At 40.9% G+C, this 12833-nt stretch overlaps 1 protein-coding gene across 2 annotated transcripts in view; it reads left to right on the forward strand.

Moving 5' to 3' along the window:
* The window catches only part of MMADHC (metabolism of cobalamin associated D), a 52001-nt gene extending 46169 nt beyond the window's left edge, over positions 1-5832 (forward strand). For both annotated transcript variants that reach the window (XM_085874364.1, XM_085874363.1), the window contains exon 8: positions 4416-5832. In XM_085874364.1, the coding sequence (XP_085730490.1) occupies positions 4416-4619 (204 nt within the window). In that variant the 3' untranslated portion in view covers positions 4620-5832. The remainder of the gene's footprint in view (positions 1-4415) is intronic.
* The last annotated feature ends 7001 nt before the right edge of the window (positions 5833-12833 follow it).

Here is a 12833-nt window from a genome sequence, read left to right on the forward strand (position 1 = left end):
CATTATGATAGCAATATACTACTTCCTGCAGTGCAATATTGTCAAAATAATGCTTCAGAGGGTGTAGCAACACAGTCTGTTCCAACACTGCTTAAATACAGACAGAGGATTTGTAACTAATCAACAAAAGTTTGGACACCTGTAGGAATTGTTTGCATCAACTTTCAAGGCTTAATTTACTTCCATTGCTGCAGAATAGCTGCAGTTGCCAACCCATTACCTGTTACCTGAAAAGTGTCTTTTTTAACAACTCTGAAATTTACATGTTTTTTTTTTAACCTCTGGCAGTTTACCGTTTAGCTTTGTGCCATTTCAGGTTATTCACTGGACTTGAACTGCTTAAATTTCAGTAAAAACTGAAAGAAAAAAAAACAAAAAAACTGGGATGTTCTAAAACTCGAGACCGGTAGAGTATGTCAGTTAGCATTTGTTGAAATCGTCTCCTCACAAACTACCCGACCGATTATCGACTAAATTTGGTACGATGCATTAGGACAGCAAGGTCTTGTGGGGTTGTGCTCCCCATGCAGATTCACCCCCTTATAATGGTGTTGAAATGGCAGTTTTGCCCCAAATATTGATATTTTATTCAAAAATCTTTTCAGAAACCTCCAGACAGATTCAGACCAAACTCGCCACACGGTATCATGATGACCATGCCCTAACCTTAAGTTGTGCTCCCCAGACCACTTCAGGAAGGGAGGCCATGGCACTTTCCCCATAATCCCTCATTTTCACCTGGCCTGTTGAGGAAATAACCATCAGTTCCCCACAAGGCTATTTATTACAGTTCTGAAATATCAGATGTCAAAGGTCATTCATAAAACTGTGCATAATTTATACATTGTGATATTAAATGTTGGAAATCTTTAATGCACAATTTTGAAAAGTATCGCATTCAAAATCCTACAAAATATTTTTCTCCATTATTACAGGGCTTGAGATGAGGTCACATTTCTCTATCATAAATGTTGAGGTTTGTAATGGACTGCACCTAAAATCAATGGTGTTGTTGCTTTAAGCCTCAGGAACTGCCTTTTATATCGGTTGGCACCCAATGTTGCTTCCCTAACTGTCTGCTAATAGTATTTTAGAGGGTGGGGTGAAGGTAGGGTGAGAGGTTACAGCTCTGCTTGAATCATTATCCAATTGGTTTGTCTTTTGTTTTTTCTTCTCCACAATCAGAAATAATGGTTCACTCTTGAGGGTATGCCTTCATGATTTAATATTGAGGCTGGTTTTTTTCCACAAGACAACATTTTAGGCCCATCTTTATTTTTGGTCTCCATTATTGACCCTGCAAAATCTTCTGTGCCATTTTACTGATGGCTCTACTCTGTGCAGAACAGTACACTGTGTTTGTGGGCAGGTTGCAAAAACATACAAATAATTAATTGGCTACTTGGTACATGTCTTTCAACATCGTCGTGAGGTTTCACTCCGTTTTCTTAAATGATCAGCTGTCAACCTCTCCCCTTCCCTCCCCATCAAGTTTATTTTTATGGCCAAGCCTCAGAAGAGGTGCAGTTCCTGGAACTCCTCTCCCCTGGATAGTGCACAATCCTCCAACAATTCAAAGTTGGTGTTCCTCCACAAGTCTAAGCTGGATGCTCACTTCTTTCTTGTTCTCTCTGCTTTTCTGTAGAACTGACTGTCTGTTTCCTCATGTTCCTCCCTCTACTCCTTCAAGCATTCTGTGCATCGTGTCTTCATTATTTCTTCCATTCCCGCCTCAGAATTTCCAACTTGTGCAGAACCCCCTCTACCATAACCCCCTTCATTCTCCCTATTCCATATAATCCTGACACTCAACTAATCTTTTGTGTTTTGAACATCTGTTTCGTCTGCCCATATCCCATTTTTTTCATGCACAAAATTGTTCATTAAAATTTTCCAATATTATTTATAACTATGCATAAACTAGAAAGGCACTCGTTAGAGCGCATGCCTCCAACATGCTATGCCTGATCCATGAGAACAAATAAGGCCCAATATGTTTTTTTTTAAATATCGTGCTGTACAGTACTACATTGTTTTTGGCTCGATCTCTCAATGATGAAGAATCACTTTAAATATTAAATAATTCTCGCATTCAGATTTGGATTCAGATCTTCACCAACATTGAATCAGTTCGTTCTTGGTACATACCCAACGTATCGACCAAGTTTCGTCTGAATTCGTACACAACTTTTTGAGATATCATGGTATATATAGTTTTTGGCCCTGTCTCTCAATGGTGAAGAATCAATTAAAAAATTTCTAATCGTCGGATATGGATCCGGATCTTCACCACAATCTAATCATTTCGTCCTTGTCACACACCCAACGTGTCCACAAAATTTCATTTGAATCTGTCCACAACTTTTTGAGATATCCTGTACACAAACAACCAGATAAACAGACAGAAAGGGGTGAAAACATAACCTCCTTCACCTTCGGTGGCAGAGGTAATAATCATAATTATGTTTTTTTTCACATTTCACATTTGCTGTTTCAGCACAAACTCGAGAATAATGTGAAAATTTTCCAAATAAATTGATCGTCGTTTTTGCACCTTGCAATTCTGATGAAAAAGTATAAAAGGCTTCTTCTTGATGCATTGCACCATTGCATTTTACACTGTTGGGCTGTAGAGCTGTTCCTGTGTCATTCTTCTCCTCGTCCAAGAGCTCATATTTCTCTCTTTTCAGCTTTTTTAAATTTTTATTTTTAAATATAGAGAAAATATTGGTTTTGCTCAAAATTGGATAAACAGAAGCTGAGCTATAAAACTGTCATATCATGTCACATCCGAAAGGTAATGTATCAGTTTCTAAATGGTGTGCAATGTCTGTAAGTACAGTAAATTGCTTCATTCCAAAACTGTCGAATGGTTTTGTGGTTTCAGTAAATTGAAAATGTTTGACACTATGGATAATGTTTGAAAATATACATTTGTTACCATGCGAAACTACAACAGAGTTCAGGATGGCCGCACATCGACAGTACCAGCACGCTAGGTTGACAGGTTAGCCAAGATGTTTGCACACTCGCTCCTGAACTGTCTTACCAGGATTCGTATCTCAACCCAGCTATAAACTTTTGTCCTGGTGTTTTACAGGTAGGGTGAGATGTCAGTATATGTGCTTTCTGTCAGATGGATATTAAACTGGGCATCCCATCTGCTAGCATTAGTTGTATGGTGGACTTGAACAGGTGGTTTGCTTGTTTCATGTGACCAGCTGCATTCAGATATAAAAGTAATCTTCCACCAGTATGCCAACTTCCAAGCTTTTGTTTAATATATATATATATATATATATATATATATATATATATATATATATATATATATATATATATATATATATATATTTCTTCTTCTTTCGGCTGCTCCCGTTAGGGGTCGCCACAGCGGATCATCCGTATGATCCGCATAGTGATTTGGCACATGTTTTACGCCGGATGCCCTTCCTGACGCAACCCTGGTCACCTCTTACGATACAGGGATATGGTACACCTATTTTAACCGGGGTATACACCGGCCCAGTATACTGGTACTCATTTCGCCGACCTCGGAAGTATGACAGGCTGAGTCAACCCCCTGGTGTATTAATTCAGTGGCCCAACGGGGCTTGAACTTAGGACCTTTTGGATCCCAAGCCGCTGCCCTAACCACTGCGCCAACACCAGGCTCTGGTATGTATATGTATATATATATATATATATATATATATATATATATATATATATATATATATATATATATATATATATATATGTATATATATATATATATATATATATATATATATATATATATATATATATATATATATATATATATATATATGTATGTATGTATGTATGTATGTATGTATGTATGTATGTATGTATATATATATAACTACTGCTGGAATATAGGTGATTCTTCAATGTGTCCACAGTCCCTCAGATTATGTTAAACTTGGTGTCCTATCTACAGCCTTTGGTTCATTGTTTGGTGGAGGTTTAAGACCCCATCGTGTCCTTCACAAAGAGTACGTGAACTATTGCTAGCACCATAAACAAATTACAAATTCCTGCCTTGATGACTGCTGGGAAGGCAACAACAAACCACACAATGTAGTCTTTGCCCTCAAGCTGCTTTAGCACCAAAGTTAGTTGTATTATAATTATTTCAGCTCTGACTCAAGTATCATCAGTCTTATGTGATTATGATAGATGTCGGACTAAGGTCTATTTTGATCGTATGTATTACTGGGTCCGTTTCATTGCCCTCTTTTCTCCAACTATGACTGACCTGGTTGCCCTTTGATGCTCCTTCCAATGATTTGTTGACATCGATTCCCCTTTCAGGCAAAGGCAAGCATTATCAAGAAGGTGTCTTGCTTCCCTTGCAAGTCAAATATTTTGGTTTGTTTCATTTTTTGCAGTTTTTTGGTGCTTATACAAATAGCACTATGTTTGAGACTGATGATCGATACAGCCACCTGGGCTTTCAAGTGGAAGACTTGGGATGTTGCAAGGTGATCCGGCATCCACTGTGGGGCAGGCACGTATTTGTCGGCAGCCTCTTCACGACTGCTCCGCCAGAGTGCCCACTTGTGCAACATCTGGGTGAACCTCAGAGCTCATGACCTTAACTTCCACCCTATTTTGCCTTGCAGTACTTAATCTCTGTAGATTCACTGTCCTGCTCCATCTGATGCTATACCAATCGGTTGTCAATTTTCAGATCCTTGTAACTTCATTGCTATTCTTTACATGTGTTACTTTATGCTGAGATGTGTTGCTCTTTGCCATTTTGGACTACGTTCAATGCCAAATCATGTCCGCTTCCGTTCTGTCTGCTCTCACAATGTGGGTTTCCTCTGTACTACTTTATGTCAATTGTCCGCATTGTTTAAATGTGATACCTTGGCTTGAACTTTTTTTCTTTTGTTGTCATATTGTCACCACCTGCATTTTATGATGGTCTGGTCTTTTAATTGAGCAATTAGTGAGTGCTTAAAATTGTCGTTTTGCTTTTGTGTGAGATTGGGATTGCTACCTCGTGTGAGCACGTATGAATGACAAATGATATCAGGTTGTGCGTTCATTCTAGTCCCAATGTAAACCCTGTATGATTTGAATTGGCTTGTATTGGTACCCAAGAGAAACTTGTCAAACCGCATGCAAGTCTGTCTGTCTGTGTTTGATCCAACTTGACAATGCTTGATTTCTGTGGCATGTAAGCTCTCTTTGTTAATCTTTGCCGTAATATCATTTTGCGATTATGAAGGGTCCACCAGCTTGTGCTTCACCACAAAAGGCATTTTTATTAATATTATTATTATTTTGTCCAATTTTGATTGATCCTGCTGTACACCACTATTCACCATGGAGTGAACAGGATTGTAAAATGAGAAATTGGGATTATCCTTTTGGGAAAATTGCTGCATGTACAACCCAAGGTATTTGGCGTTGCCTTTGTGTTGAGAAGTGACATGGTAAAATGTTTCATCAAAGTTTATCTTCAGCAGTGAGGGTTGAAGAATAAGGCCTTCTCATGCATTTTAAGCACGTTCTAACATCCGATCAATATGCCTTTTGTGCAAAGGTTTGATATTCTAAACTGGGCTGTCACTGCCATTTTGGAGAAATGCAAGTTTCTCTTGTTGAGGAACAACTTTTTATCAATGGTTTGCTCAACCATGTTAGTCACAAAATGTACAAGTTGCTGGAAAAACAAAAACATTGACAACCCTCACTGAAGTGCTGTTATTTATTTTTAACAATGCAAAACGTGTATCTACTGGTGCAGAGCATGAGCTCTGATTCATCTGATGTTCATTAAAAAAAAAAACCACATATGATTCGTTTTGCTGTGTTTTTGTTCCTCGAGTTCATTGTTTGTTTGTTTTTTTTTAACTCGAGTTTTAAAGATGGTTGAGTGTTAGTGTGATTACAAACAAGTCATGCTGTTTTGTTCCCTCCCTTTGATTGTCTCCATTATGGAGTTTAAACAGGTTAGATGATCTCTGCTGCTATTTTTGCTAAGATTGGTACATGTGAATCCTTGACCTGTGGTGGTAATCACGCAGCCTAATGGCTGGCTACGCTTTTATTTTTTAACCTTTCACTTACTGACATTTTTAGTAGCACAGTAAAGTTCATCAATGTTCACTCACTCGTTTGATGTTGAATTTTCAACATTTTCTCAGGTCTTGTACCCTCTGCTCTTTTCCCGTTGCATGTTTTATACCCCTTCCCCCCCCCCCATCCAGTTTTCTGCAGGGCACACATGGTGCACCATCAACCCCATTCTGGTGAAACTTCTTAAATCCAGAATCACTGCTCACCTTTTGTTTGTTCCTCTTTTTTGCCACCTCTGGAATCAACTTCCACATTCTCGTCAATCTCATTCTTCCCACCAGGTCTTCATATATCTATTCACTACCATCTCAGATTATCCCCAATCCAAAACTATGATATTTTCTACCCTTGTTAACCCCACCCTAATCTTCCTCATTCTAAATTTCCAGTTTTCCATATTTTCTACCCAATGTGCCTTCTGCCCTGTTTGTCTTTGAGTAGGATATCTCAGTTGTGGAAGTTTTCCAACGAAATTTGGTGGAGGGGTTGGGTGTGTGAATAGGATGAATTGATTTAGATTTTCGTGAAGATCTGGATCTGAATACTGTACAATAATTTTTAAGTGGTTCTTTATTATTGAGAGATGTGACAAAAAATCTATGTATAGGTATGATATCTCAAAAAGTTGTGGACGAGTTATGACAAAACTTGGTGGATGAGTTGGGTAAGTGACAAGAACGAGCTGATTTGATTTTGGTTCACATCTGGATCCAGATCTAGCCTATCAGTGGGATACAACACAAACTGTTCAGCCTGGCAGAGGTATGTGTTCTACAGAGTGCCCTTCTAGTTTACACAGAAACACCATGTTATTTACAAAGACATACAAAGTGCTTTATTCATCCTCAAATTTAATCTGCCAGTTTATTACTCTTGTTGTAGGAGATGGTATTGCATTTAGGTTTGTTTGTTATCTGGACAGAACTTTGGTGTTTTTCTCTGCAAACACTTGTGAGATTGAGACAAAATTTACACTGTCGGAGCGACTACCCATGTTGAATGTTTTAATGATTATGACGTCATAGGTCACGTGGTGTGGCAGCCATGTTGGAAAAACAGAACTTTGGACCTTTATCTCTGAAACTGCACGAAGGAAAAAAAATTGAAACTTTGCACATGGCAAATATGTACACCTCATGGGGAATGTTTATTATTATTTTGTTTTTTTAAGGACGTCATTGGTGCCTTTTATGACGTCATAATTGCAGATGTAGAATGCAAACTTCATCTGATTCGTAAAATTTTTGAGGGTCAATTCGGGTTAAAGTGGTCCACAGAAAAAAAAAAATTGAGGACATCATCGGTCATGTGCTTTGGCAGCCATGTTAAAAAATAAAACCTTCGCAAATCTTTGACATGGAGGTGAAACTTTGCATGTATGACCACTTATCCATGAGGAAGAAAAGGTTCACATATGACATCTTAGGTCATATGGTTTGGCAGCCATATTGGATTTACCCTAAAACCTATGAATATATTCTCCAGAACAACTGGGCAAGCGAGGGGAAACTTTCACACAAATGGCCCCCAAGCCTTGGGGATACTACTGTTTTCATGAATAATTGATGTCACATATTGGTAGCCATATTGGATTGAGTGAAAATCTTTTAAGAGCAGGTTTTGGGTCGCTGATGACTTAGCGTGATTCGAAGGTTGTAAGCACATTAATAAATGTGTGGTATTTATTACAGCGCCTGTGCTGTATACAATTTCATCGAGTTTCAAATGTCCCCGGCGTTGTCTACCACGTCTTCGGTGTCTCCTGTCTCCCTCCCCTCCCATGTGCCTCAAGACAACCAATGACGGCCATCCGGTAGATGCAGTGCGTAACCGATGGGTATTTCCGTCAATTGTCGCCATTTCCGAGTATTTCAATGGAAATTTGTGAAACTGTGTTATATAATATGTGAAAACCATTTAATTTATTGCTTGACGGAAAAAAAAAAAAAAACGAAGAAACGCTCCCCTCATGTACGAACGAACGAAAGACGTCACTTCCGCCCACCATCGCATTTTGCGCCAATCGCTGAATGCTGAAAGCAAAGTTCTTATGCCATCATTCTTTTGCGGTCCTCTGCCACGCTGTATCGAACGATTTCATTCCTTCTGTTATATATCAAGGTGCTTATCACAATAATAACAAGATTTTTACATTTCAAATATTAAGTACGCTTTTTAATTGTTTTTCAACTGAAAAAAGCACAATTGCTTATTTTGACATCAGTGTACTCATTTGCTTTACCACACGCGCTGTATTGAAGGACCGGGCGTAGTGGCGTGCGCCTGTAATCCGGCTACTCGGAGGCTTGGGTTGAGGATCGCTTGAAGACGGGAGCTCTGCACTGGGCCGCGCAATGAGAGGATGTAGGGCAGCCCGGAATCATGGCGAAACCCAATCCTTATCCCTGTGTCGTAAGAGACGACCAGGGTTGCGTCAGGAAGGGCATCCGGCGTAAAACCTGTGCCAAATCAGTATGTGGATCATAACGGATGATCCGCTGTGGCGACCCCGAACGGGAGCAGCCGAAAGACGAACAACAACAACAACAACAACAACAACGCGTTGTATTGAAGGATTTCACTTGTTTTCTTACATTTGAAACTCAATATGCTAAAATTAACTTGAGTCAAAACTTTTGTCAGTGATCGAAAAACAGACCTGAAATAACTGAAGATGCTATGACGTCACTTTCTGCGAAAACCGTGAATATTCGGAAACAGCGTGTGAAAAATGGCGAGATGCGAATCAGAGTGATTTCATTCCGAAATTTATATCGGAATACAATGGGAATTTATACGACCAGAACGTGCCCGTCAAAAAAAAAATTCCGACCGCGAGCAACAAACAACCACACAGGCCGTTTCTTCGCTCTGGCGTGCCCGCACGTTCGTGGCGCGGAAGTTCGCATATCACAGTTACGATGATTCGCAATTTAGGATTTAACGGCCAATTATTCAATAAGCGCCAACGTATTTTACCTTTTCGCAATGTCATCGTAAGGAAAAACAAAAAGAGAAGAGAAGAGAGAAAAAAATTACTTCCTGGTTCGGAGCACACCAGCTCACTCTGATGTTACCGAAATTTATGCACCGTCTAATATGAAAACGATCATAACTTGGGGCATAGTGTTTATCTATAAATGCGCATAAGAAACCGAGAAATTATTAAAATACACGAAGTCATCACTCTTCGGAAGTCCGGACGTTTTCACCCGGAATGGCGAACGCGGCTGTGCTTCCCTTCCCCATCGGCCACGCCCACGCAACAACGTGTCTTGTCATTGGTTTGGTAAATAAATGGCCATAACTTGGGAAGCACTTGTCCAATTAATATAAAACCTTGAAAAGGCACATCCTCAAGTCCCCAGCAAGAAATCTGGCAAGTTTCAATTATATCGGGCCAGCGGTTGTCGAGAAACAGCGGTCACAGACACAGGCACACACTGCTGGAATTATCGTGAGATGGAGTTTCTCGCCCTGAGCGATATACATTTGAGCCACTTGCAAGTGCCAGAAAACGGTCTATTTCTTGCACAAGTGGCAGGATTGACTGTCTGGCTCCACCAGACACAATGGTTTGTAGATTTTCCTTTTCTTGTTCAATGCATAAAATAATGTAAAGTTTGAATCGTCTTTGACTTGATATAATATTTTTTTAACGTTTCAGAAGCCTGGTGTTAGCTCAGTGGAAAGGATGGTGGCTTGGGAATCGAGGGACCTGAGTTCAAGCCCCATTGGCCGCTGAATTAACACATCAAGGTGTGTGTGTGTGTTTCTGTGTGTGTGTGTGTGTCTCTGTGTGTGTGTGTGTGTCTCTGTGTGTGTGTGTGTCTCTGTGTGTGTGTGTCTCTGTGTGTGTGTGTCTGTGTGTCTCTGTGTGTGTGTGTGTCTCTGTGTGTGTGTGTCTCTGTGTGTGTGTGTCTCTGTGTCTCTGTGTGTGTGTGTCTGTGTGTGTGTCTCTGTGTCTCTGTGTGTATGTGTCTGTGTGTGTGTGTGTGTGTGTCTGGTTTTTTTTCGCTGTTTCTCGACAAGCTGTTTCAGCGGCCAACGGGGCTTGAACTCAGGTCCCTCGATTCCCAAACCACCATCCTTTCCACTGAGCCAACACCAGGCTTCTGAAACGTTAAAAAAATATTATATCAAGTCAAAGACGATTCAAACTTTACATTATTTTATGCATTGAACAAGAAAAGGAAAATCTTTCCATTTCTCATTGAAATTTACCAGGCATATTGCTGGGGACCTGAGGATGTGCCTTTTCAAGGTTTGATATTAATCGGGCAAGTTATGGCCATTTATTTACCCATGACAGAGCATGTTGGTGCATTTCCATGACAGGACAGATTCCAATCCAGAAAGTATTCCAATAATTTCTCGATTTCTTATGTGCATTTATAGATAATCACAATGCCCCAATTCTTGAGAGGTGACACAGTGTGAGAAGATGAAGCAGGAGCCAGCTGAGGAGGAGAAGGCTGAATGGTGGGCACAGCGTCACGCTTGTTTTGTAACCGAACTCACTCACTGCGTTGCCTTCGTAATCCTCGGCTGTGAAATGGTCACCACAATTGACAAGTCTCTCCAAAGGGTCCTCTTTACCCGTTTTCTTTGGCGGAAAAGTCGCCCGTTTTGTTTGTACAAATCTTCTCTACTGCCGATGAATGTTTGATTCCTTCGGGAATCGGTGGCAGCGATTTCCCATTTTCCAGCCATTTTCGCAAAACATGACGACACACGAACAAGGCATGATGTACAAATATCCAAATAACTTTGTTCTATAATAATTCAAAATAAAAAAGGATAATGTGGACAGCAGCAAGCTCAAAATAAGCGAAAGAACAGCTCGCTCGACTGGACACTTCTTCAATAAGCAAGTGAGCGCTGCTTTCTTTTGGAGAACATGACATCACCATCCATATATGGGCACACGGCTGTTTTTTTCAACGGCCTCGAGAAATAACTTCGGAGTTAAATCTCATTCATTTTCCCAATCGGTAACCACAATAGTTTACATCGAACTATTTAGACAGTCATGTATGAACACAAACATGATGATATGATGGAGAGAAGAAATGTGGACATACTGTGTGTACAAGAGACCAAGTGGATGGGGAGTAAGGCTCGGAGCATTGGAGGTGGTTTCAAACTGTTCTACCATGGTGTGGATGGGAGGAGAAATGGTGTCGGGGTAATCCTGAAGGAAGATTATGTCAAGAGGTTATTGGAGGTGAGGAGAGTGTCTGACCGAGTGATGAGTGTGAAGTTGGAAATTGAAGGGGTGATGATGATTGTCATCAGTGCATATGCCCCACATATGGGGTGTGAGATGGAGTATAAAGAAGATTTCTGGAGTGAGTTAGACGAAGTGGTGGAGAGTGTATCCAAGGATGAAAGAGTGGTGATTGGAGCAGATTTCAATGGACATGTTGGGGAAGGGAATAAAGAGGATGAGGACGTGATGGGTAGGTACGGTCTCAACAAGAGAAATGTGGAAGGGCAAATGGTGGTAGAGTTTGCAAAAAGAATGGAAATGGCAGTGGTAAATACGTATTTCAAGAAGGAGGAACACAGGGTGACATACAAGAGTGGAGGATAGTGCACACAGGTGGATTACATCTTAAGCAGGAGATGCAACCTGAAAGAGATTCGTGACTGTAAGGTGGTGGCAGGGGAGAGTGTAGCTCGACAGCATCGATTGGTGGTCTGTAGGATGACTTTAGAGGTGAGGTTGAGGAAGAGAGTGAGGGCTGAACCAAGGACCAGATGGTGGAAGCTGAAGGAGGAAGACTGTTGTGTGAAATTCAGGGAGGAGGTGAGACAAGTGTTGGATGGTGGTAAAGATGGGTGGGATGATTGGGCAACGACAGCAGAAGTTGTGAGGGAGATAGCTCGGAAGGTACTTGGTGTGACATCTGGACAGAGGAAGGAAGATAAGGAGACTTGGTGGTGGAATGAGGAAGTACAGGAAAGTATAAGGAAGAAGGGGTTGGCAAAAAAGAAGTGGGATAGTCAGAGAGATGAACAAAGTTGGCAGGAGTACAAGGAGTGGCAGCGAAAGGCAAAAAGAGAGGTGGCAAAGGCCAAGGAAAAGGCATATGACGAGCTGTATGAGAAGTTGGATACAAAAGAAGGGGAAAAGGATTTATACCGATTGGCAAGGCAGAGGGACCGAGCTGGGAAGGATGTGCTGCAGGTTCGGGTGATAAAGGACGCAAATGGGAATGTGCTGACGAGCGAGGAGAGTGTGTTGAGAAGGTGGATGGAGTACTTTGAGGAGCTGATGAATGAAGAAAATGAGAGAGAGAGAAGGTTGGAAGAGGTGGAGATAGTGAATCTGGAAGTGGGGTGGATCAGTAAGGATGAAGTGAGGAATGCTATGAAAAAGATGAAAAGTGGAAAGGCGGTTGGCCCAGATGGTATACCAGTGGAGGAATGGAAGTGTTTAGGAGAGATGGCAGTGGGGTTGTTAACCAGATTGTTTAATAAAGTCTTGGAAAGTGAGAGGATGCCGGAGGAGTGGAGATGAAGTGTACTGGTTCCGATTTTCAAGAATAAGGGTGATGTGCAGAGCTGTGGAAATTACAGAGGGATAAAGTTGTTAAGCCACACCATGAAGTTGTGGGAAAGAGTAGTGGAAGCTCGGTTGAGAGGAGAGGTGACGATCTGTGAGCAGCAATGTGGGTTTATGCCAGGAAAGAGCACCACTGATGCGATGT

This window comes from Eptatretus burgeri, chromosome 3 (assembly GCF_056783735.1).
Source record: "Eptatretus burgeri isolate ZD-2024b chromosome 3, Ebu_testis_v1, whole genome shotgun sequence".
NCBI classification, from domain to species: domain Eukaryota; kingdom Metazoa; phylum Chordata; class Myxini; order Myxiniformes; family Myxinidae; genus Eptatretus; species Eptatretus burgeri.